The sequence below is a fragment of the Kogia breviceps genome, chromosome 19 (assembly GCF_026419965.1).
Source record: "Kogia breviceps isolate mKogBre1 chromosome 19, mKogBre1 haplotype 1, whole genome shotgun sequence".
Classification (NCBI taxonomy): domain Eukaryota; kingdom Metazoa; phylum Chordata; class Mammalia; order Artiodactyla; family Physeteridae; genus Kogia; species Kogia breviceps.
In genome coordinates, this window is record NC_081328.1 from 5,489,853 (window position 1) to 5,516,592 (window position 26,740).

Genomic DNA, 26,740 nt, shown 5'->3' on the forward strand with positions numbered 1-26,740 from the left:
AGACATAAGTCCTTAGAAATGAACTGGAGTGGATCCCACTCCTGGGCCTATATCTGGATAAAACTCTAATTCGAAAAGATACATGCACCCCTTTGTCCATAGCAGCACTATTTACAATAGCCAACACATGGAAACAATCTAAATGTCCGTCGACAGAGGAATGGATAAAGATGTGGTACATGTATACAATGGAATAATATTCAGCCATAAAAAAGAATGAAATAATGCCACCTGCAGCAACATGGATGGACCTAGAGATTGTCATACTAAGTGAAGTCAGTCAGAAAGAGAAAGACAAATACCATATGATATCACTTACATGTGGAATCTAAAATATGACACAAATGATTATATCTATGAAACAGGAAGAGACTCATAGACATAGAGAACAGACTTGTGGCTGCCAAGGGGGAAGGGGGCGGCAGAGGGATAGATGGGATAGATTGGGAGTTTGGGATAAACAGATGCAACCTATTCTATATGGGATGGATGAACAGCAAGGTCCTACTGTAGAGCACAGGGAACTACAATATCCTGTAATAAACCATAATGGAAAAGAATATGAAAAAGAATATATATATTAATATATATAACTAAATCACTTTGCTGTCCAGAAAAAATTGACACAACATTGTAAATCAACTACACTTCAATAAAATAAATTTTAAAAAAGAAATGAGCTGGAGTGTTTTGTTGTTGGCATTTAATATTAACTAAAAACCTTTATCATACTGAGTGGATTAGAAAATGCACACACAGAAAGGAATACACAGGCTTTCTCTCCCTCCTTTTACATGATACAGTCGCCGACCTGGTGGTATGGCAAGTACAGATGTCCCATTTACTCATCATTTTCATCATTCAGCCTTTTTACAGCAACTTTCCATTTATCTTACATCTTCAAAGAACGTGGTTACCACTTGGCAAAAGTCAATTTTCTAGGTGACTCACGCTTACCCCCTTAGGAAATACTGCCATATTGTAAATCTCATCATTCTGCTTTTAAATGTCAAAACTCTAAAATTTCTAAAGTGTATCACCTATACCTTTCCTTCCTAAGTAGATTAAAGGTTTAATGAGAGTCCATCATCATGCAAATCATAACACAGTGACAATCCAGAGTTGCTCTTAGGTGTTACTAAGATGTGTATGTCTGTTTGCTTCTACAGTTTAGTTTTTATGACTGCCTTGTACAGTTGTTTTATCTCTTTCCTACTGTCACTCTATCAATATAGCTAACTATACCTTTCACCTCAAATCTACTACAGTACAAGGAGCAAACATGTCAGAATTTTCTGTAAACTAACAAGAAATAGCTCAAGTTTCTGATCCTAGCCAAGACAGAGGAATGAGATTGGACTTTCCCTTTTGCTACAAACAGCTACAGAACAGGATACAAGAAATAATTATTTTGGGTAATTGGATGTGATCCCTAAGAGAAGGGAAATATTCAAGGTGAGCTTCACAACTACCTGGCTTCCTACCTAGAGGCACTTTACAAACCATGGCATAGGAAAGTGGACCTCAATTAGAGCATCGTTCCTACTGGGCAGAAAAGACAGAAATGCGGGTTTGGGACTGCTGAGGTTGCTGAGCCCTCTTGAATCTCTGACTGAGGATTAAGCTATAAATATTTAGGACAAGATTCTGCAAGGCTTGGCAGAGAACAATTACTGGGGGCTCTAAGCTGAATGGAGTTTGTGAAGGTCATATAGTGCTGGAAGATGTTTGTGTTCTATCAGAAATAATGAAAAGACCTCACAGATAACCCAAGACTTCAGTTGAGACCCCAGAATGCAATGCTTTAGGATTAGAGCTCTATTCTAGAGCAAGGCCTCTTTAGACTCTCCCTAAAGAAGCTTAACATAAAGCTTCAAAAGGATCAAGATGACCCACCAGTGAGTTAACTGCCTGCCAAAACAAAACCACAAACTCTTTAAAGGGAAATAACATCCAGATTCTAAAGTGGCATCCAACATGACTAGAATATAATAAGAAATTACTAGACATGCAAAGAAGCAGGAAAATTTGACATTTAACCAAGAGAGAAAATAATCACTAAGAACAGACTCAGAAAATAGCTGCCATACCAATCCTGGAATGCCTATTCCTTCGACTTATGTGACACAAAAATAATCTTCCTTCACATTAAAAAAATGACTCAGAAAATAAAATAGAAGTTGGAATTATTAGACAAGAATGTTGTAATTTGATTAACCACCCCCCCCCCCACCAATTTGGTGAAAAACAGATTTAAAACCTCACAAACTCCAAGCAGGCTGAATATAAAGAAAACTTATTTAGGCACACCGTAGTTGAATGGAAAAAAATACAAAGAACTTATTTTAAAAGAATCTATTAAAAGCAGCCTGAGAAAAATGGGGAACAAAGATACACAGTACACTGGCTTCTCATCAGAAACCTTGGAGGGTAGAAGACAATGAAATGACTTCTGAAAGGAAAATAGAACTGTCTACACTGAATTTTATATTCTGTGAAACTCCTCTTCAAAAACAAAGGTGAAATAAGGACATTTTAAGATAAACAAAAACTGAAAGACTGTGTCATCAGCAGACCTAAACTGCAAGACATACTAGACGAAGTTCTTCTGGCTGAAGAGAAATGACCATAGACGGTAACTTAGTTCTACAGAAAGGAAAAGCAAATCTGGAAATGGTGACTATGTGGGTAAATACAAAACTCTATAAATATTTTCCCCAAAGCTTTTAAAACAAAAAATTATAATACTCTGTTGTGGGGTATATTATACACACACACATACACACACATGCACACACACCAACACTATAAAAGATGGCTGGGGGCTTCCCTGGTGGCGCAGTGGTTGAGAGTCCGCCTGCCGTTGCAGGGGACATGGGTTCGTGCCCCGGTCCGGGAAGATCCCACATGCCACGGAGCGGCTGGGCCTGTGAGCCATGGCTGCCGAGCCTGCGCATCCGGAGCCTGTGCTCCGCAATGGGAGAGGCCACAACAGTGAGAGGCCCGCGTACTGCAAAAAAAAAAAAAAAAAAAAAAAAAAAAAAGATGGCTGGGTGGTTTGAATTGTTGTTAGGTTCCTATATTTCATGAGAAAACTCTAAGTAGATTGTGACTAGTTCAAGAGACCTACTAAAACTTAGAACAACCACTGCAAATGTGATGCAACAAGGTAAAGCTGAAATGCCAATTGAGAAATGAAAATAGAATACTAGAAAATATACAATTAATAACAAGAAGGTGGGAAAGGAAGAGCAGAGGAACATAAAAGGGGTGAAGCCAATGGAAAACAAATAGCAAAACAGTGGTGCTAAATCCAACCATATCAATAATTACATTAAGTGTAATGACCTAAACATTTCAATTAACAGGCAAAGTTGTTAGATGTAGAAAAGTAAGTTTCTACTATATGCTGTCTATAAGAGAAGAAATTTGAATCCAAAGAAGCAAATAGGTTGGATGTGAAAGGGTGGAAAAAGATGGACAATGCAAAAAGTAGGAATAGTGGATCTGGAAGAAAAAGGCAATATAGAATTATCAGAAAAAAAGACTTCAAGACAAGAGAATATTATTAAAAATAAAAATAACTTCATAGTGATAAAATGGTCAATTCATCAGGAAGTTACAGTAATTATAAATGTGTTTGTACCTACTAACAGAGCTTCAAATACTTGATGAAAAATCTGAAAGAACTAAAAGATAAAATAGACAAATCCAAAATCATAGGTGGAGATTGTAACATTCTAGCTTCAGTAACTGGTAGAACAAATAGCCAAAAAAACAGAAATCATATAGACGATCTGAATAGTACTACCAACCACTTTGAACTAATTGATATTTTATAGAACATCACACCCAACAATGGAAGAATCGCACAAGGAACATCCAATAACATAGACCATATTCTAGGTCATAGAACAAGATTTGATGAATTCTAAACAACTGAAATCTTACAGAGTATTTTCTCTGCCTATAATGGAATTAAACTAGATAACAATTTCATTAAACTATCCAGAGACAACCTAAATATGTGGAAATTAAACAACATACTTCTAAACAACCACTGAGTTAAAGAACAAATCGCAAGAGAAAAGTAATTAAAACTGAATGATAATGAAAATGAGGCAGATCAAATTTGTGGTTGCAACTGAAGCACCGCTAAGAGGGAAATTTATATCATCAAATGCTTGCATTAGAAAGGAAGAAAGGCTTGAAATCAATACTCTAAGTCTCAACCCTTATAGGCTAGACAAAAAGAAGCAAACTAACCCCAAATTAACTAGAAAGAAATGATAAAGAACAGAAATTAATAAGCTAGAAAACAGATAAAGAAAATTTAGAAGGTCAAAAGTACATTTTATTGTGTTTCAACCCACAGAAAACCCGAAGATAACAACTGTGATTCATTAGTGACTCTGTGCATGAGATCAGCCCAGGAGAACTGTCCCACGGCTGCTTCAGTAGGGCTGGAGCTGGTGGCCATTTATAGCTCTTTTCCCTCGTCCAGTCCTGGATGATGAGACACAAGGTTTGCTCTGATCACAACACAGGGCAGAGCCTTCCTGCATGAAGGGCAACCCCGCATTTTTCCTTCTCTTTACCCAGCGCATTAGGGACACCACAGTCATCTTGCGTATCTCCAGGCTCTGCAGAGCTAGGTTATGAGGATGCTGCTGCAGGGCCACACTAGGTTGTGTGGACGAGTTCGGGGTGGTTAGTGCAGTGGATAAACTAGAATTCTGTCTTTGGCATCTCCTTCTACCCCCTAGGGGTTTGGTGCGGGATGTTAAGTCATGTGACAGCTAAGTGGTGTCACTATTAAGGTCGTATGAACTTTGACACACTCACACCAGAATGTGACTGGACATGCTCCCCCATCCATTAGTTTTAGCTCTTTTGCTATCAGTTTTAACTTCTATCCCTGACTGCAGAAGACACAGCATCTATTGATTGTGCTAATTTCCAAATCACTTCTAGCACCCAAACACACTTCCTGATGCTTTCCCTGTACTGGTGGTATGTGTGTCTGAGAGGCTGGTTATTACCTGCACGAGGGCATGAATCTTAAAGCCAGATTCTTTGATAAGACTGTAATATTTTTCCATTCGATCATGCTGATCATCCATAGAGAGAAGGCATTCCTTTTCCCCATCTTTTCTCTTAAATATTGGCGACGCCCATGTTTTCACGATGTTTCGAATCTCTTCCACGTTGTCTTTCGTTTTCTGAACTCTTTGTTCAAGATCATGAATACTACTGGTGATCTGAATGACATAATCCCAAATGCCTGTTCCCCAAAAGAGACAGAATTAGTTGAAATAGCTTACAGTGGTAGAGCGAAAGGTCTGGTTGCTATGAAACATAGGGATTTAATACCTGTGGGTTTTATAAGACTTTTCTGCACAGGTTAGTTTGTAATCCTCAGAGCCTTTTCCTTCCTAGTTGTAACAAAAAGCCACCCCTTACCATGACCCTGGTTATGGGCTTGGTTATGAGTTCTTTGAAGGTAGGGGGTCACGTCCCCTATATTTCATATTCTCCTCACAGTCCTACACATGGTGCCCTGTACATGTTAATCAATCAATGCAAGTTTATTGAACTGTGCTGGAGGATACAAGAAAAGTAAATGCATAGTTCCCTCATTTAAGATGTTTATGGTCCAGTTAAGAAAAGTAAGTAACAATGATAATATAGTAAAAATCCTCCTCCATGGAGTGCCCAGTATATGCTGGAGACTGTGAGAGAGTTCCGGAAAATTCCCTAGAGCGTGGCAGCAAAGCTGTCTAAACCTCCCAGGCACGCAGAGGAGGCAGAAGAGAGACGCCGTTCCTCCTTGTCTTCTCTATGTCAGGCACATATCTGAGAGGACAGACTCGTGCTTCAAACCCAAATCAGATTAACCAGGGAATGAAGTGAGGTTCTACCAACTTTATTAGAATCTTGACTCCCAACCTTTTCCCCAGACCCCAGGTGGTCTCCTGTTACCTTCTGTTTTCCAGCTCAGAGTCTCCTCTGCAGCTCTCAGGCAGAGATCGATATTTTGCAGCTCTTCCTGCACTAATGGAAATTCCACCTCTAGCAGAGTTTTCATAACCTTGTTGTACCAATTTGCCATCAACTCCAATTTAGCCACAAGCTGCCGATAGAATTCCCTGGAGGAGAACATGGCTGCTGCTGTCTCAGGGATGTGTGTCATCTGCTGGGGTTGAAGATAACTCATTTCTTTCAGCACGGAAATCAGCTGGAGAAAAGAATCGACATAAGTGGCTGTAGTTCAGTGGCAGCGAATAGCAGCTGTATCGATCAGGACTGGGAAACCCCAGGGGCCCAAAGGCCTTCTGGGTCCTTTCTCAACTTCTGCTCCTACTGGTTCCTTAAATCTTCTCTGAGAAGGAAAATTGAGTATTAGGCAAAAGGAAGATGATCAGAAAGCACCAAGGTTTACCGAATCTGTAAATCACAAACAAAGAGCAAGGAGAGGAAGACCTGAGAAAGAAGACACCAGTGACAGCAGGGGAGGGCGCTCTGCCTTGATGCTTTTGGGCACGTGGATGATGAAAACAGTAGGCTCCTGACAGCTGAGCCAAGTCCCGTGGAGGGGTGGTCAGGGGATGGAGGAGGATCACCTGGTCTGGGCCACCCACGTGCATGTGGAGCCTCAAATTCAGACTCCTGGTGTCCCTGCCCAATGAGCTCAGACACATAGTCACAGACACTGGCAGGGTTGAGAGGAGATGCCTGTTGTACAACTTTAATTATTAAATAGAATCATTTGAAATATCCCTTAATTTCCGTTAACTCTTTGCTGGCACGTCTCTGTGCTTTGATATACTAGGAGGCTGGGAAATAGAAGTCACGCCGGCCTCTCTGAAGTTCCGGGCCAGAAGGAAAAAGCCAAGCAGATATGGTCCCGTGAAAAAACAGAGAGGCCTGTGGTGGGGCTTCCAGACACCCTGTTCTTTATCCCTTGCTTGATGAAGGGACTGATATATATATAGTTACGGATGACAAAACACATACCAAGCCACAGGTTCTCCTCACACCACCCCCTCCACTGCCACCTCCATATCAAGACGACTGGACTCCCAACTCTCCTTCCAGTGGCTCTGGGCCAGCTCTTCGTTGCTGCCCAGACAACCCTATCAGGGTTAAGACAAATGCTAAGCCTTCAGCAGGGAAATGACCTTGGCCTCCGAGTTTATATTGAAATAAGCACAAGATGGACACTAAAAATTTAAATGTAAAAAGTGAGAACAAAAAATGAAAAAAATGTGGACCATTTATATAATATTGAAGTGGAGAAGATCATTCCAAATGTACAACCTGAAAATAAAAGATAAAATTTATATGTATAAAATATCATACAAATAATAAAATGCCACACTTCAACAGATAAAAATATTTGCAGCAGATTTCTTAATATCTGACAGATATTTCACAAATAGTCTGACAAATTCAGAGGAAAAGAGAGCACTTTCACTCAAAAGTGGGCAACAGACACGAATAAGCAATTCACAGGAGAAGAAAGATAAATGTCCAATGAACACATGAAAAACTTTCTACTTTACTAGTGGTCAAATAAATGCAAATTAAAACAACATTGAGATATTACATATTTTTTGGTTCAACAGGTTAGAAGTGATCTGAAGAAATGAATGATATCTTGTTGGCAGGAGAATGCCTGAGTTACATCTTTCTGAAGAACAAATTGATAAAAAACACTAAAACTCTCAAAATGTGAGCACCCTTTAGCCCAGCAATCCCCTTTCTAGGCATTTATCCCAAAGAAATACAGTACAATAATAACTAAAGATGCTTATTGTAGCATTATTTATACCATATTTTATCCAACTATAAGATGCCATTAAATGGTAAGATTCAGTAGTATTTTATGTCAGAAATTTTATGTCAGTACTATTTTATGTCAGATTCAGAAATATTTTAGTATTTCACCTAAGGAAGTAAAAAATGTGGTTTATTTAACTATAAACACATGCCATTTTCAGAGATATTAAGATATAAAAAACCCATGTGTGTCCTAGAATCAGTGAAATACAGATGGATAAAACCAGAAAATATTTAAATGCCCAACATAGAAAATTTTAAGTAATTTAAATAAATTAGTTGATATACTAAAAATTACTAAATATATATATATATATATATATGTTTTAACCCATACAATTCTTATCCCGGTCAAATCTTTGATCGTGTCCCTCTAGAGTGACAAATGTGTTACTGTTCATTCTTCACAGCGTAGCCGTTGCCACTTTGCTTGAGGCTGGAAGCCAAGGGGTGTTCGTAGCCCTTCTCTGACTTGTTGTGTTTGTAGTCGTCTCCCCCGGACTCACATTATAATTTAGGTATATATCTCCCTCCCCTTTTCTTTTCTCACCCCTTTCCTCTCCCCCTCCTTTCCCTTCTATCACCTACAAAGACCTGTAAAGCACCCACCATGTGCTGCATATGGAAGCAGACAGAGCCCTTGTCTTCAGAGCATATAGACGAGGGCCCATCTTCAATACTGTCTTACACCAAGGACTTAATTACTACAATTGTACCATCTGGACTGCAGCCTAGTTGGTAATCCAGGTACTCAACTCTTTGGGCATTTAATATTCAATATTGCTCAAAGCGAATGTTGATAAAATTACTCCAAGGAGTTAATGAGTTCAACCACAGACTCATGTCCTGCCAAAGTGAAGAAACGAACCCTCCAACTCCCTTTGTTGACTTTTATTCTAGGGGGAATTGATGTTCTACTTAAACTGGAATTATCTCAAAAGAAACAAATATTCTGTCAGCTTAACTTTCAGCTCTTTCTACGTGACATTCCTGTGGAAAATGCCATCAAGACAGAACTAGGCGACTGCCTTTAGCTCGGTGTGGCCAATACCTTTCTTCAATTTTTAAGCTGAATGATGTACATCCTGATGTGGGCTTGCTTTTGGTTATAGTTTTCTCCAACATTAAGCTTTCCATGGCTGCTACAGCCCACACTGGTCTTCTACCCTTTCTGTAATTTAAAGCAGGGTTTCTCAACTCAGAACCATTGACAGTTTTGGACAAAAAACTCTTTGCTGTGGGGTGCTGTCCTGTTCATTGTAGGAAGTTTGTATCTATTTACACCATGTGCTACTGGCACCCCCTTCACGTTTGACAACCAAAAATGTTTCCATTTGGGGGATAAAATTGCCTTGGTTGAGAAATAATAATCTAGTCTCATTTCCAAATCTACTCCTTGGAGATTTATCATATGCTACCTAATGAAACTAGACTTTTGCATGTTGAGATTCTGGTTTCTAACTAGCTTGTGCGCTCTTAGAAGTCAGGAACCAGGTCTTACACTTGGTTGGCCCTCTAGCATCTAGTCAGCAGCCTTCACCCGCAGTGTGTATTCAAGGTAGGCCCAGTTGACTATGGTACTGAACGGTATCACTATGGTACCAAGTGATATTTTGCAATATTTTCTGTTATGCAAAATCAAAGCAAATATACTGGCTGACCCTGGAGAAAAATGTGAACAATGGACAACTTAAGAAAACACTACACCTTAAGATTTATCCCAAAAAAGAAATCCAGGGTACAAGTTCTTTTGAGCAGCTTTTGCATATTCTTATAGAAAGCTTTTTTGCCTTTGAAATCAGCAGAGTTAAATGAAACTCTTCAGAAACCAAGAGGAAGTTACTGCCATTGGACTTACCTGGGGGTTAAAGTTGACAGTGATCTGCTTTGTCTCTGGATCACGTTTCAGAAGTGGCCGGGAAAGGTTGTACTGTGACTTCTCTGATACCGTTTGACACCAGTCCTCATAGATTCTTGTCTCATACCTGTGAGGATCAGAGATACGGTCACCTCATAAGCACCCTCCCAGCTCCCCAATGCCTGGCAATGATTAACTGAAGACACATCTCTCTATATATAGATATATATAACATTAATGACATAGCCATATATGTATATATATAACATCTCTATAGCTACCTATCTATCTAATCCAACCATCTATCTATCTATCTTTAATACATATATCCCATGAACTGAAGATGCTATTAGTAAAATAAGTGAATACATTCTTAAGTCAGAGTCATTGACTCAGCCAGGCAAGTCAGCTCCTGCAGGTAACCCCTCATTTCCTAAAGGTGGCAAAGCTTAAATCAGAGGAGAGTACGGAGAGACTCCATGCGATCTTTTGGGGGGATAAGGGAAGTGGTGATTAGTCTCAGTAAATGCTGGAAGAAGTTATCGGGTAAGATTTGTTCTCACGCTAATCTTCACGTAGCTCATGGACATTCACTGTTCAGTCATTACACATTGATGTGTTGGGCTTGGGAGATAAAACGATGAATAAACAACCCCTGGTAAACGCAGCCAGTGGTGCAACCACGGGTCAACAGAGGACGCAGCAAGTACAATCCCAGGCAGATGTACTGGGCATTAGGCTTTGAAGGGCAGAGGTAGGCGGGTGGGTGGGGGTGATGAGGAGGATGCCAGGGAGGGTCTCACGGAGGAGGGGCTGGAGTGATGCCTGACGCGTCTCAGGATGAGCAGCAGCTGGGCAGCGAGGGCGGCGAGGGCTCTGGGCAGGAGCAGCAGCCTGCACAGAGGTGGAGGTGGGGGGCAGCAGACGGTGTGCCGGGAAGAGTGAGTAGACAGTGCACTGCGGGAGGGGAGGGCAAGGAGCGAGGCTGGAGCGGGAAGCAAAGGCCGCATCAGGGAGCACTTTTCGGGTCACAGTAAGGAGCTGGTGGGAGACACTGAGAGGCTTCCCAGACAGGGGATGTGAGGAAAGGGGATTTGGTGACAATGCGGGCACTGAGGGGCACAGGTCCAGAGCAGAGAGCCTCTTAGGAAGTCACTGCAGCAGTTCAGGCCCGAGAGGCTCTGGTCTCTGGTGAAATGTGGGTGGTGGGTGCAGAGAGGAGGGGACAGATTTGAAGCTCATATTTGGGAAGTCAAAAGGGGAGAACTTGGGTGACCTGGCAGGTGGAGGTGCCGCCAGCTAAGATGTCTCCACAATGCTCAGTGTGACCGTAACTATAATCATAATCATGTCTACGGTGCTCCTGTTCTGAATCCGGAGAAGATTACGAGGCAAGACACAGGCTGTGTCTGGACCCTGCTCCCCCCAAAGACTGACTGCAGCTTTAAAGAAGGAACAACTATGAACCCATGTAAAATCTTCGTTCTTATGCTTTCTCTGTTAAAGGATGCAGGAAGTATTTTTTAAAGTTACCGTCTCTTCGTGCAGCACCAACCGTCACTTTCTGCTTAGCGAGCAGCTGCTGAGATTTTCCATGACACTGATCTCGGGGTGCCATGAGGAGTGCCCCACTTCTAGCTCTGCCAAGTTCACATTCCCAACAAAACTGCACTGGAAAAGTGCTCATTTCCAGACTAGAGCTGCATTCCCCGGAGACCTGCTGTTTGCAAGCCTTGAAGCACTGTACTCACAGATATTGTGGTTATAACATAAAACACAGAGCGACACTTCACTGCCACCGAGAAATGTGCACAACCTCAGAACTGCAGAGGGCATGGTGGGGGCTCTGCATTTGCAGAATGATCCAGTCCCGGAAACTGCTTACTTTTCCAGCAATGAGAGCATCTCTTCATATTTTTGTACCATGCGCTTTCCTTCGGCAGATTCCATGCAACTACCCAAACAAAAGAGAGGAAAAAAATGGCATCGAATTAGAAGAAGTGAAAATAATGATCTGAGTAACAAACTGCAGCCTATAAAGACGACACTGAATAGCTTCCCCGGCAAGTTTCCAAAAGCCCCTAAGTGAGCCTGAACATCTGCCACCGGCCACTAGAGGGCATCTGCACTTTCCCAAATGCAGTCAGCGCCCAGGAGACAGGAGGACCGCCCTTCCCTGCCAGGGCTCCGCCAACCCCCTCACCCAGGCTGAGCCAGTCTTGAGCGTGTAAAATGAAGTCCTTCAAAAACCAGGAGGGAAATTAAGACATGCAAGAAAAATTCTAGGTGTTGCAGTTTTCTGTATTTAAGAACAAAACTCTATGTAACGTTATACATTTTAACAAAAACTATATAACATTATATATGTATATAACAATGCATATAGAAAATAGCTATATATATATATATATATATATATATATATACCACACACATATACAAACATCATCATATACGTAACAATATGTATGTATATATTCCCCCTTCTCTGAAATCCATCTAGGGCACATGATGAGAAATTCTGCCTCATTACTCATTGCCACGTTTGTATGAGGTTCCCTCCCACCTCTTATGTCCCCAAACTTGAGCACACAAAACGCACATACATGCACACAGACACACACATGCACACACTTGTATGCTCACATGCGCAGACACACACTCTGAGGCTTTCCTGGGTCCACTGAGGACCACGGAGGCATCGTTGCCCACACCTGCTCCCCGGTTTTGACACTTCTTTACAGCACAAAATGAAGAGTCCAGCTCCTGGGAAAGTTGAAGTATCTGTAATTTTCAGAAACCTTCACACTAACTGTGTTGGAGGATCTTGTTTGTTCTGCTAGCAAAACGAGGCAGCTTATTGCAAAGATTCTTTAAAATCCATTTGCTCTTTAAATCAACACAGGGTTTCTTCACAGGCTCCCCCGAGCTTCGAGCTTTGATTTAAGCCCTCATGCCTGCAGAGAAAGCACTGGATTTCCTGGAGTTTTTTCCCAGTAGCTCGGTCCCCTTTCCTTGTGAAGGAGCAGAGGTGTCTGCAGGACAGCGAGGACAAGCCCCGACCCCAGATCTCAGTTTCTATCTGGAAAAGAAGGAGGCTAGAGGAGAGAGTGGCTTCTGCACCTCGGCTCCTGGGACTTGCCTGGGAGGCTTGAGAAATCACAGGAATAAGTGCATCAAACTCCCTGCAGGTTCTACTTCACTTCATGGCAAGAAATCAAAACCATTTTACTAACCAATTCATAAATATATTACAGAGTATACACGAGAATGTGAATTCATTTTTAGAACGGGAACTTCCATGGGAACTGTGGAGGACGTGGTGGGGTGCCATTCAAGACACCCTCTCAGGACCACCCCCACCTCCAATCTCCCCACCAGGAAGGCTGAAGTGTAGCTGCCTCCCTCTTTGAGAACAGCCTCACCCAAACAGAGCTGCCCTCCTCACCCAGGGTCAAGCTGCTCCCTGCCCCACAGCCCACTTCCACTGACCAGCTGACGTGGGGTACAAAGGCCAGGCAACCCTAAAGGGTCAGACTTCCCCACCGGATGAGCTGAAGCCTACTTGAAACTGTGCTGCAGCTCAGCTTCTCCTCTGCCCGATCCCTCCCCGCTCTCTCACAGGCACGGGTCCCAAGAGCACCCCTGTAAACCCCTGCAGGCGTGCCTCAGCTCTGCTCCAGGGAACTTGACCAGGACAGCTCCCGCAGCAGGCCACAATCCTAGAAGCACCCCTGCCACCCTCCCCGCCCATTCTCATATCTTCTCCCTCCCTCCCTGGGAGGCAGGTTTGAGAAGATGGGGGCTCAGCTGGACTCCGGGCCAAGCTTCCTATAGCTGTGGGGAGGAGGGTTCCCTGGGAGAGCTCTGGGTGAGGACCCCTGAGACCCAGACGCCTGTTCCAGTTCTGTCCTTGCTATCTTTGGATTCCAGGCAGGTCACCTCATTTCTATCTGCCTCAGTTTCTTCACCTGCACAACGAAAAGTTCGCTCAGACAGAGCAGACACTGCAGATGGATCTCCCACTGGGCAGGTCTGACTCACAGGCACGTTTGTTTGATTTGTACAGAGTTTGAGGAAAAGAGGAATACTTGCTGGTTTTAAAGTAAATCTAGATTTTTGGCTTTGCTCCAACAGTAGGGAGATTTCTCACATTGAGTCATTCTTCCTCTTGGCAACACGGGGTGATGTGGTGCAGGCTCCCTTCAGACCACAACCTGGCTATCTTTCACTGTCTTTCTGGCCTTTGACAGTGGTTAGTCTTTTTTTAAAAAAAATTGTTTCCAGTTTTATTGAAATGTAATTGACATACAGCACTGTGTAAATTTAAGATGTAGAACATGACTTGACTTACATATACTGTAAAATGATCACCACAATACGTTTAGTTAACATCCATCATCTCATATAGATACAAGAAAAAATGAAAACAATGTGTCTTTTTCCTTGCGATGAGAACTTTCAAGATGTACTCACTTAACAACTTTTATATATACCATGCAGCCGTGCTAACTACAGCCATCATAGTACTTGACATCCTCAGTATTTATTTACCTTTTAACCGGAAGTTGGTAAATTTGACCTTCATCCATTTCCCTCACTCTCCTCCTCAAACCTCACCCCCCATAACCAGATAACCACAAATCTGATCTCTTTTACTATGAGTTTGGTTTTATTTCTTATTTCCAAATTCCAGATATAAGTGAGACCATATAGTATTTCTTTCTCTCTCTGCCTTATTTCACTTAGCATAATACCCTCAAGGTCCATCCATGTTGCAAATGGCAGGATTTCCTTCTTTTTTATAGCTGAATAATATTCCATTACATATGTGATGTGATATATATATCTCGCACATCTTCATCCATTCATCCATCAATGGACGCTTATGTTGTTTCCATGTCTTGGCCACTGTAAATAATGCTGCTGTGAACATGTTGTGTTTGCCAAAGCCAGCTGTTTTCAACAAGATGGAATCTTTAGAAAGAGGGGTCAGAGAAAGCGTGCCCTTCCCCAGGCAGCACCCTCAACAAGGTATCGCAACAGCTCTTCTCTCGCTCTAGCAGCCCAGATGCCTCTAACTAGCTTGGCTTCCAGACTCAGCTGTGAGGCAGGCCAATAGTTTCCAAACCTGGTCACCGTTGGATCATGGGGAGAGTGTGCCAAGGAAGCAGATCCCAGGCACCACCCTGCCCTGAGATCTGGATTTAGTAGGTGGGGGGTGAGGGCTGGTAATCTGCACCATTAGCTAGCACCTGGGGTTTCTAATACATGAGGCCCACACACCACGTTTCAGGAAACGCTGGGCTTCACTATTCTCCAGCAGCCTCGGTAGTAAAGAGCCATCGTGTCAGAGGAGATGTGTGGAGGAATGCAAAGAGCTTGAAAACCCTGACTCATTTTCCCCTGGAAACGAGGACTCTTCTGGAGCAAAAGGAGCCAGCTTGTGTCCAGTAAGCCTCACCTGACACCAAGGGACCCACTCCTCAATCCAAACGTATCACTCTCATTACTGCTTGGCCAGTAGTACCTGGTTGCTATGAACTGAATGTCTGTGTCCTCCCCAAATCCATACGTTGAAGCCTAAGGTGGTACCTTGGGTGGTGATTAGGTCATGAGGGTGGAGCACTCATGAACGGGATGAGTGCCCACATAAGAGACCCCAAACAGCTGCTGAGTCCCTCCTGCCGCATCTGAGGACACAGTGGGAAGACAGCCAGCTGTGAGTCAGGAAGCAGGTCCTCTTCAACAGACACCAAATCTGCCAGCACCTTGACCTCGGACTTCCCAGCCTCCAGAACTGTGAGAGAGAGATTTCTGATATTCTTAAGTCACCCTGTCTATAGTATTCTGTTACAGCAGCCTGTACGGACTAAGATACTGGTTGATTGCTGGAAATGGAAAGAAAAGAAGATGATTTCTGTGCCTCAAGTAACTGAGTTGCGTTGCTACAACACTCGAAGTCCAGAGCGGGAGCAGAAGTCTGAAACAAACCTGCCTTTCAGGAACGAGGTACTCACGGGTGTGTCACGCGTCTGAAGTGGTCGAAGGGACCCTGGATGCGCTGCCTCAGCTCCTGCGCCCAGCGGAGCCTCCCGGCCACAGTGGCCATGTTCTTATGCACGGAGGAGAAGCCTGGGGACAGGGCGCAGCAGACTGAAGCCAGGCTCCGGGCCTGAGCCCCACTCTACCCACGAACACTCCCCCACCTTCCACCACTTACTGCACTTTCTGCCTCATCCACCTCCACCTGCTCAAGTCACCCTGGGCTTACGCTGAGATGGAAATTCCCGGGACATCACCAAGTTCTGCTAAGGGGGAAGGAGGAGTGCCCTTGGGAAGAGCGCTCAACAGCAACAGAGGACCGCCGTTCCCAGCCAGCTCTGCTACTCACCGGCTTTCTGACTGCACACCTGTGACTTTCCACCCAGCTGCACAGCAGCGTCACCTGGGGCTCTTCTAGAAACACTGCTGCCTGGGCCCCATCCAAGCCGTTCGATTTGATTGGTCTGCGTGGGGCCTTGTCATCAGTATTTTTAGAAAGCACTCAGGATAATTCTAATTGTACAGTCAGGGTTAAGACACACTGCCTTGGAACATATGTATATATACATAACTGATTCACTTTGTTATAAAGCAGAAACTAACACACAATTGTAAAGCAATTATACTCCAATAAAGATGTTAAAAAAAAAAAAGACACACTGCCTTAAACAGACAACTTAATCTCTCAGGACCTTAGGTTTTTCATTTATTAAATGGGGATAATATCTTCCTCGCTTAACTTCCAGGGTTTCTGTGAGAATTCAGTAAGATTATGTATGAGACAGGCCATGTGGATTACGAAGCCCTTGACCAGAGTTAGCACAGCCTGGATATTCTTACTTCAGTCCATTCAGTGGGCTTGTTTGCTTATAATCAGTTGTCAAAATCAACAATTGTTGATTGTTGATAAGACTTCATTAAAAAAAAAACCTCAGTTTCCAGCTTCTCTGATAAAACTGGGAAATCTGACAGCCATCAGCCCCCTTCCTAACTAACTGTAGGAGCTGAATATTGGTCCTGTCCTTTAGTTGACCATGGACCCCACCACTCCCTGATGCCTTACACTCAGCCCAGGTCCAACACTGTCATTTTCTACTTGGCTTCCATGGTAGGCAAAATTCTAAGATGACACCCAATGACCCTCACCCTTGCATGAGTCTCTTCTCTTTAAGTATAGATGGAAACCGAATGTGATGAGATATCACTCCTGTGATGACGTTACATTATATGGCAAATGGGAGATGATCCTGGGTGGGCCTGACTTAATCAGGTGAGGTCTTGAAGAGAAGAGTCTTCTCTGGTTATTGGCAGAAGGAGAAGTCAGGGATCTGAAGCATGAGAAGGATTCCACATGCCATTACTGGCTCGAAGATGGGGTGGCTGTGTGATTAGGGACGGGAGGGCTTCTAATCTCTGAGAGCAGGCCCTGGCTGATAGCCAACAAGGACAGAGAGACCTCAGTCCTGCAGTCACAAGGAACTGGATTCTAGCAACAAAAATGAGCTGGGAAGTAGATTTTTTTCCCCAGTGACCCCAGATGAGAACTTGGCCCAGTTGACTGATTTCAGCCTTGAGATTCTCTGAGAGAAGAATGCAGGCACACCAAACTGGGCTGAAGACCTACACAACTGTGAGCTCAAAGATGGATGTTGTTTTAACCCACTAAGGTTGTGATAATTTGTTATGCACAACAGAAATTCAATATGCATCTGAAGGTGTCTGAGTTTTCAAACTCTGCATCCCACTGTCAGAAGTCAGGAGGATGGTCCCTCATAAAGCTGAGGCCAACAGACTTTTCTGGGATGACTTCCTAAGTGGAAGCCATTCTTAATGACCTCACTGTGAAACCTGTTTATAGAAATAGTGGTCCTGTTACGCCATTACTTAAAAACTTTTGAAAATTTCCCGTTGCCTTTATGATGAATTCCAGATTCCCTAATAGGGCACTCAGAGCACTTCATGACCTGGCTCCAAACTCGATGGCTGACCTGATCTCCCTCTATATACCTTATTTGGCTCAGGCAGGTCTGACTGGTCACCTTCCACACCCTTTCCTGCCTTTGCATCCAAGACCATTGCCTCTTCTCCCTGGCTGTCCATCTCTCCATCTTTCAGGGTCCAGCTCAAGGCCACCATCTCCATAAACTCTTCCTCCCACCTCCCAGCCCAATTCATCTTGTTTTGCTACAGTTCTTTATAACTCTGTTCATGCCAATCGCGTTCCTTGAAGAACCACCTGTTAGGATTAATTATTCTCTCCCTTACCCTGGCCTGCCTCTGCATGCGGTGCCCACAAATTTACCCTGCATATAGCAAGGCCTCAAGAAACATTTGCAAAGCTGAACTGAACTTGTGTTTGACTTTCCAACAGACAAGACAGGTCATCTAAGAATCACAATAACCTCAGTGTGTTCCTGCCCTTTGTCAGGCTCCTGCTGGTCCCTCCTTCCAAAAGCATGGTTCATAAGGCATTGGAAGGGAGAAGAACCTTTTCGCAGGAATGTACACATCTACCGTGGAATTGAGGTATGTTAAAGATTAATCAGCGTGGCGACACTGATTGAGGGTCAACTCACACATCACGCGGAGGTCTAAGCCGACCCGAGGCGGTGGTCAGGACTTCACTGCTCTGGGTCAGTCTGCCGGTCCTGCCCTAGACACAGGCAAGTGCACAGTTCAGTGAACTCTTCAATCACCCAAGTCTAAAATTTCAAGCAAGCAGGCTGTGCTCTTGGAGAATGCCCTGGATTCACAGCAGATGTGTAAGAGATACAGAAGAGTGGCACCCCTTTCTGGTAACAGATGTCCCCCGTTCAAAAGCTTACCACGCTCCACCTCCTCCTGCACACGCTGACTGTAGATCATCGTCACGGCATCCAGGTCCTCGCTGAACACGCAAAGGAGCACCAGGTATTTATCAGACGTGCCCCGTGCTACCACTGGTCTCTCCAGGAGGCTTCCCGCTATGTCTAGCAGCTACAGAGAAGGCAGAAAAGAAGGGAAAAAGTCACAGATTCAACTTTTCCAAGGTTACATTAATCTTGTATTCTGGTTTTTCCTTCGTATGTCTGTCCACAAATGTAAGGGGGTCAAAAAACCATTACTGTGCAACTAGATGGATAATTATGAACCGGCAGAATATTCATCGTCTGTCCCTCTGGTCTTTGTTTCTGAAGGAGGGATTCCTGTGTGCTTGAATGACATACCAGACCCTGCCGTGTTGTAAGAACCTGGGTAGGGGGTAAAACAAAGAGAAAATGAAAGATGTCAGAAAGGGTAAGCTGATGTACATCCTAAGGACCTAACGCAGATATGGAGGCTGACGATGGAGAAGAAAAATGAAGCTAATAGGCTAGGTGTTGGGGAGAATCGGGAGGGCTAAAATTTGAGAGTGGGGACCAAGAAAAGAGTTTCGGGGAGCAGTTTCCCCCAGAAGGCAGTGACTGCAAGGACACTTTGCAGATGTTTCCTGTGCATCACAACTGCCCTAACCCCTTGGTGGGAGCAGCAGGATCAAAACGTGAAATGCTTTTAATCACCTCCTGGTTGCTGGACTGTGTTTCTCTGATCCTCATGCTACCGTGAGACAAGGTCATGGAAGACTCCAGTTATATTTAGGATATAACAATCCATGGCTTCTAGGACCACCCAGTCCTCCAACCCCAAATCACCAGGACCTCTGGAGACAGCAGGAAGTAGGTCTCCCTCCATGGAGGCACAAGAGAGCAGGTCTCCACTGAGTTCTGGCTCACACATCCTGCTGAGAGGTACAGAGCTGTGGGCTGAGGGGCCACTGCAGCCAGCCCACATCCTCGGACTCAGGTTCTCTGACCTGGACGTACCCCTGCTGGCCATGTCCACTGAGGCACACCTAGTGGTCAAATGGTCTTACAGCAGTAACAGGGGTATCTGGACTCAGGGGTTCCTACTTCCCCAGCCTGAAAAGGCACTTCTCTGCACGAAATTATATACATTGGAAGCTTTTGTTTTGGCTGAAGGAGGAGGGAAGGGCTTTGGTTTCTTGTGGCGGGATGACCAAAAAGAGAAAACCAAGGAAGCAGAAGGGACCGAATGGTTATAGTTTTCCTACAAAGTCGCACAGACTGGGTGGGTAGCCTTGTTGAGAAGAGGTGTTGGAGCCCAAAGAAGAAGAGTCTGCTCCGTGAGAGCCCTTTGAGACTCCGGGTATGAGCAGTGTTGCTTCAGGACCTGGGCGCAAAGGGTGTGCGAAGTTGGAAAAGTCTCTTGCTGCCTCTCCTCAGAACCCTGCTTCACCACAAAATGCAAAGACTCGGGTGTTTGGGGCCCAGACAGATATTCCCTTGGCATAAATGTAGATGCTGTCACGGTGGGGATCATCAGAAGAGCAACAATAAGACCCTCGAAAGCACCTTCCTGGGCAGATGACATTTTTAAGGGAGACTGGAGACAAGTAGCAAAGACACCATGATGTCAAAGACAGAGCAACTTGAGAGTGTATGTGAGACACTTGAAGACGCCTTGAAATCCATGGTGCACAGGGATTTATGGGAGGGGTAGGGCTGGACATCCTCAAGGCAGAAATGGGGTTCCAGCTTCACCAGTTATCTGAGTCATAACATCCCAATTAGCCATGACAGTTAATGGCAAAAGGGATTATTTTATAGACACATATAAGCCCTTCTCTTGGAATTAAATACCTAGCGAGAGAAATTCTAAAACTCTTCGTATGTGAGTTACGGAGTAGTAGGTATTTATTAAAGAATACATATGTATATTCTTGAATGAGTTAAAAATATATATGCCCATGGTTTCACACATCCTGGGTTTAAGCCTCTTCTGCAATTGTCCCATCAATCACCCAGTCTACGTTTGGACATGTTCAGTGCCTGGAAACTTACCTACATCTCAAGAAAGTTTATTCCATCTTTAAATAGCATTAACAGAAACCTCTTTCGTCTACTTAGCTAAAATCTGCCTCCTTGTAACCTGATTAGTCCTGGTTCTAATCCCTCAGGCTCTACAGAATAAGTGTCATCACAGTTTATGGAAGGTCTGTTCTGTTCCACTAAGTCTTCAGGTCTCACAGCCCAGATCTCTCATTTCTGTGGACATTTACCTACTCGTCTTCCTAACCCTCCTCCTCCTGCGCCTTTGTGTACCGTCTGCTCTAGGCAGCTCAGAGCCAGGGCCAGCATCTTCTTACTCCAGTTACTTGCGCTTGAGTGGTTTGCTCCAGCCTGAACCAACCTGATGGCAGCGGTTAAACAGCCGCGGTGTTGCAGAGCCATGGATTCAGGATGGTGACCACAGCAGGCTTCTTCACTTTCAAAGGGTACTCTACTGATAAGGCCCAAAGAAAGCATTCCAGAAGAAACTCACTTACAAAGCATTTTTACATCATCCTGTTTGCAGAAAATCATTAACTGTCAACTTGAGAAGCCCAGTTCTGCATACTCCCTTACCCTGGGACACCCACAATACTGCTCTAACAGGAACAATTCCTCTCTGCAGGAACAAAACAGTTGGAAGAGGGTGGGGGGAATAAAGCATGGGGGTGGCTCCCCCTACTTTACAAACCTTGAAGGCATGCTCCAAACCAGGGGCATCATCAAAGGCCTGAATAAAGACAGTCCCCAGTCTCCGGTCAAGGTCTTCTACTCTCTGATTAAACTCAGAGACATCATTTTCAAATTCCTGAGGAGACATCATGTAGACGTAAGAAAACATGATATTCTGAAGGCCCACCCTGCTGTGCTCTTTACTATGAACATGTGTACTCAAATCGGTTATACCACGGATTTATTTTAACTTTCCACAGTTCACCATGGCATGCCTTAGTGTTTATCCATGTAGATAGTTACCCTATTACTGCAGCATTTTTTTCCTAGACACTCTAGGCAAAATGGTGCAGAGAGCTGGATGTGAGGTTGGTGCGCTGTCCCTCCCGTCTGGGCCCCACCTTCCAGACCCTGAAGCCCCTTCTCTCACCTGCCAGCTCAGCACCAACAGCCCCAGGAATGGGGCTATTCTATCGTTACCCCCTACTTCCCTTCCCCACTGCAAGTGAAAATCCTATTTTTTTCAGTGTAAGCAAACTGATCTGGCCATTAGGAAGAAAGTAAGCTAATTAAGCTAGTATACACTATTTCTTCTAACTACACCTTAATTGCTTAAGACAGAGGCTATTGTTCCTAAGGTTGCCAAATTCAGCAAGTAAAAATACAAGACACGCAGCTAAATATAATTTCAGATCAAGTGAATTTTTTTTATAAGCATGTCCCTTTAATAAGCATATCCCAATTATAGTATTTTATCCGGCAACCCAAAGTGTGCCCTCTTTCTTCGAATGTAGCAATTTTCAGAGAAACTTTGTTAACTCAAATCTCTCATTTGTGGAATTGTTATTTCTTATTATTGCCTTACAGTAGTTATGCATATTTTTATGAAAAGACAAAGAAAAGTAGGAAAATGTAGTAGTATTTTTCTACTTCCCAAACCCAACCATATTAGCATTGTAATATGTTTCCCTGTGCATAAGATTTTGTTTTGCTTTGTTTTATCACACGGTAGCAAACACATGGTATAAATACTGCTTTGTACTCCAACTCTTTTTTTTTTACTTTAGACTAATGGAATTTTTAGAAAGTGACATTTCCTGGGTTTGGCCAACTAAGATCCCCCTAAACATTGGAAGATGCTCAGAGCAGATTCTTGCTGAATTTCTCTCTCCTTTTCCCTCAAACACTCTCAAAATTCCTTCTCCAGCAATTCAGCCATTCCCTTCTCAGGGAACTCCATTCCCTACTTCTGTACTGACTCTTTTGCTTCTTTTTGTTTCCTGCAGGATTGGACTCACAGGTCTCAGCTCTCCTGAGCTACGGGTTAGATGTGGGCTCCTGTGTCCCAATCCTGAAAAATGCAGCTCTAGCCCTTTCCTCATCCTAAGTATTTCCTTGGGAACCAGGGTCTGAATGCAAAACTAGGCTACTGCGTCACTCACCCCTCCCCAGACCACTAATGAAATTCTGCCCAAGTGTGCCTGGCCTTCACCTAGCAGTCACTGCTCAAAGCTCAAAGCTTTGGGAGCCGCAGGGCAGCCACAGCCTCCACCATCATCCCACCCCCACCTCAGCATCTCTGAAACCCTGCGTATCACCAGCTTGGAAAAGTCAGCAGTTGGAAGAGGCCCTCCCCTGATCTTTATCCTGACACAAAGAATAATTAAGAGTGGTCTCTGCCGATAAAACCATGGGGACCACAGAGCCAAAGAAAGTGCACAGGGAAAATGCAAGTAAATACCCAGACCCTACAGGCTGCAGGCATCTGAGAAAGAGACAAACTTGCAAGTTAGCTCTTCCAAGCTCTACCGTGCTTTGCGGGTCCAAGCAGTCATAGGAAGACTCTGAGAAGACCCTGTACATCTCTTGAAACTCGTTGTACATCCGCTGGGCCTGCTGGCTCAGGGCACTCCCTCTGATGCCACTAAACTCAAGCTTTCCCAATTTGTGGAAATCCAAAGTTGTCTTCCGAAGATCCTAGAAAGACAATTTGCAATAGGGTTAAAATAATAATGATGATGATAACAACATCAGATGACATTCAAATCAGTATGGGAAGGGCTGGAAATTATATGGGGGTGGTGGTTGCTTAGGAAAATGTGAAGACTGATTAGTTTTGTAACATTATTAGATTGGGTTGGTATAAATAACTTTGGTGAGACTCGATAACAAAGAGAAAATTCCGATAAATAAAATTAACATACACACACAAATCAAATTTATGCTTCAGTCTCTTTCCGTATGCTCTAATAAGTAAAATATAATAATAACATTATCTACATGGCTGGTGACTTTACACCTATTTAAAAAATTAATTTCCAATGGACCATGTTACGTGGTTCTAGAATGACAGGTATTTTGGAAGATTAGCGACAGGAAAGCGGATCCTCCCAACAGTCCCGAGGACAAGCTCAGAAGTGGCACCAACATTCTCAGCAATGACTTCTGCTAAGAAAAGACATCTGCGGGGCGCCCTTGCCGAGCGTACACGCTGCGGTAGACCCTGTGGCCGGCTGTGTGGTGGTGGGCAATGACAACTCCGTGTTGGGACAGTAATCGCGAGAGTGAATCAAGTCAGTGTGGGCGTGGGATGTAGGCCAGTGCCGGGCACACAGTAAACAGGCAGTGAGTGTGCATTACTGTCACTGTTGATGTGGCAGTGTCCCAGCTGTGCTCAGGATTAAGTGACAGGTGACAATACAACCTAGAGCCTTGGGGAGGACAGGACCCTGCCCGAGTCCATCGAAGATGCTTCACCTCTGATAGGATGGAAGCCTTCAGGACACGTCTAATGCGACAGACTGTACTTACCTCTCATTAGAACCCATCGAAAATCACAAAACCTCCAAACCAAGACATTCTCCCTGTTATCCCTTCCAATCGGCGTGCTTACCTCTTCAACAGGAAAGAGGGAAATTAAGGTACCTTTCGTGTCATTTTGGCAAACATGTGGTGTGGACCCCTGGGGGCCGGCTCTCTACCCAGAGGAGGTTTGGAAGTAAAAAGGGAACACTGACATGAGGCTGGAAAGCCAGCAGGCCCCGGCACCATTTCAGGCAATTCCCACTGCCACTGGCCACCGTTACGGGCCGGCCCGTTAGGCTAGCAGAGGGCTGCCCGTCTCCTTCCCGTCGCTGGGACAGCGAGTGCAGCAGCAGAGACAGAGGCACTGGGACGTGCTGAGAAGTGGCTGACCTTCCCCGTGTTGCCAGGTGGGTGCCCACCCGTGCGGCCTTGGGCAGCCATCTAAGAACTCTTTTTGCTCAGCCGTGTTCAGGCACGGCTGTGAGCACGTGGCTGAAGTGGGAGAGGAGAGAAGGAGGAAGAACCAGCCAAGGGAAGGAAGACATACACCCAAACCAGGAGGTCTTGCCAACAACGGGGAAATGGGGCAGTCTTCATTGAAACACACGTTCAACTTTGAAAACAGCAGTCTATTTGATTTAAATGAAATAGACTTAAATAGTATTTCAAGTCATCCAAAAAGTGCTTAGGTGCTGTCAGTGTGATAGGAGAAACATATTTGTGCAGTGGAATGTCACCTGGGTACCCATTTTTCATAATTCTGTGGATTTCAATTTTTAGGAAATACCCTCTAACCATTTTATTTATTTTTTAACATCTTTATTGGAGTATAATTGCTTTCCAATGTTGTGTTAGTTTCTGCTGTATAACAAAGTAAATCACCTATATGTATACATCTATCCCCATATCCCCTCCCTTCTAACCATTTTAAAAGGCAGATGCATCTCGATGCATTTGATTACATCGGAAAACTAGATGACGATTTTGTTATACTATTTTATTTCTCAAGAATTCTTGAAGCATGGCCCTGGGTGGTCATTGCAAGGTGTTTTTATCTCCAATCTAACAGGCAAATCATAGGTATTAGAAGAATTCTTACATAATCATTCTATTTTTGGAGAAACTCTGCTCACCCAAAACAATGGATATTTACATTGCTTTACTTAACAAACATACAAAGGGCAATACATTTATTTAGGGTTCAACTCCAGGTCTTAAACCCCTCCTTACCCCACCCCCAATAAAAAGAACCTCCCACCCCACTTTTCTCCTGCACTCTCTATGCCCTTCCACTGCGTAAGCTTTCTTTAGAACTCTTATAATACTCTGGCATTATAATACACTATTTGGGATTATATTACATTGTTTATTTTCTATCCATCTTTCTCAGTAGGTTGTAAACACCCCATAGGTCCCACTGTATTTTCAGTCCCTGGAAGAGTCCCGGATGCTGAAGAAATATTTACTGAATGAATGAAGACGTGATCTTTGACCCCTGACTTAGCAACAGCACCTCCAGGAGAAGGTGACAGGGTGGTAGAAAGTCTAGGAACATTGGATTCAGAGCAATTGGAGAAAATAAGGAGAATTCGACAAGAGCAGAGAATTAGAAAGCAAGGCCAAACTGTGTCTTTAAATGTTTGAAGGGCTTTGGTCAAGTGCAAGGCAGAACCTCGCATGGTCCTGCTCTGAGGGCAAAACTAAGGCAAATGAGTGAACAGGACCCAGGAACAGATTTGGTGTCAAGCTGTAGGTTGAACTTATAAAATTTCTTATACTTGACCATTCTGACCTACAAGAAATAGCAATTTCATGTGGTTCCACTCCATAAAACAGAACCATCTCACGCCTGAAAGGCCCAACCATAGATTGGGCTGCTAAGAGAGGTAGTGAGCTCTCCATCTCTGGGTGGATTTTGGAAGTTTGACACCACGGAGGTATCGTGAAGAAGATTAGTGCATCAGGTGGGAAGTTGTCTTACCACCGTAGAAACAGATTTACAGTAATCATGGTGACTATATATTTGATTCTTAAAATATTTAAATGTAAGCTCTTTTCTTTGTTTATTTAGAAATCCTCACAAAAAAAGGCCATTAAACCAATAAGAAGTTTAAATTATATTTTTAAAATATCCATTTTTAACCATCATCATTGTAGACACACGAAATTCATTATGCTATATACAGGCTGAAAATGGCAAGTTCAGTGGTAGGACAGAGGGCTTCATGGAAAGAGTGTAGGATAGGGCACAGATCCCTGGGTTCACACAGCCCTGGTCTCCCATTAACCAGCGGTGAGAATTAAAGCAAGACATTTAATTTTTCTAAGCTTCCTTTTCCTAACCTGCAAATGGGTTACAGAGTTACAGGGGAAGTGCCTTTGTACGACTTCAATAAACGGTAGGTGCTGTAATTAATTTTCATTACCCTGGTGTCATTAGATCAGGTTGGTGGCTGAGAGATTTATAATAGCTAACACACAGGCGCTCCTTTTAGAGACGGAAGCTACAAAGAGCATGAGGTCCCAGGCAGCTGGCTGGACCGGCCAGGTACTATTCTTACGAAACACTGTGCAGCCTTTACTAGGGTGGTGAGGGTGGGTTCCATCTGTGCCGTGACCCCACAAACAGCAAGCCTCTTCTCAGGAGAGG

General features: G+C 43.8%; 1 protein-coding gene across 1 annotated transcript in view; it reads right to left on the reverse strand.

The window, feature by feature from the left end:
- The window catches only part of DNAH9 (dynein axonemal heavy chain 9), a 263,407-nt gene that overhangs the window by 211,951 nt on the left and 24,716 nt on the right, over positions 1–26,740 (reverse strand). Inside the window, 8 exon segments of the mRNA XM_067021483.1 lie at positions 5,043–5,284; positions 5,983–6,238; positions 9,701–9,827; positions 11,586–11,654; positions 15,721–15,835; positions 18,571–18,721; positions 21,305–21,421; positions 23,095–23,262. Coding sequence (XP_066877584.1) covers positions 5,043–5,284; positions 5,983–6,238; positions 9,701–9,827; positions 11,586–11,654; positions 15,721–15,835; positions 18,571–18,721; positions 21,305–21,421; positions 23,095–23,262 — 1,245 coding nt within the window.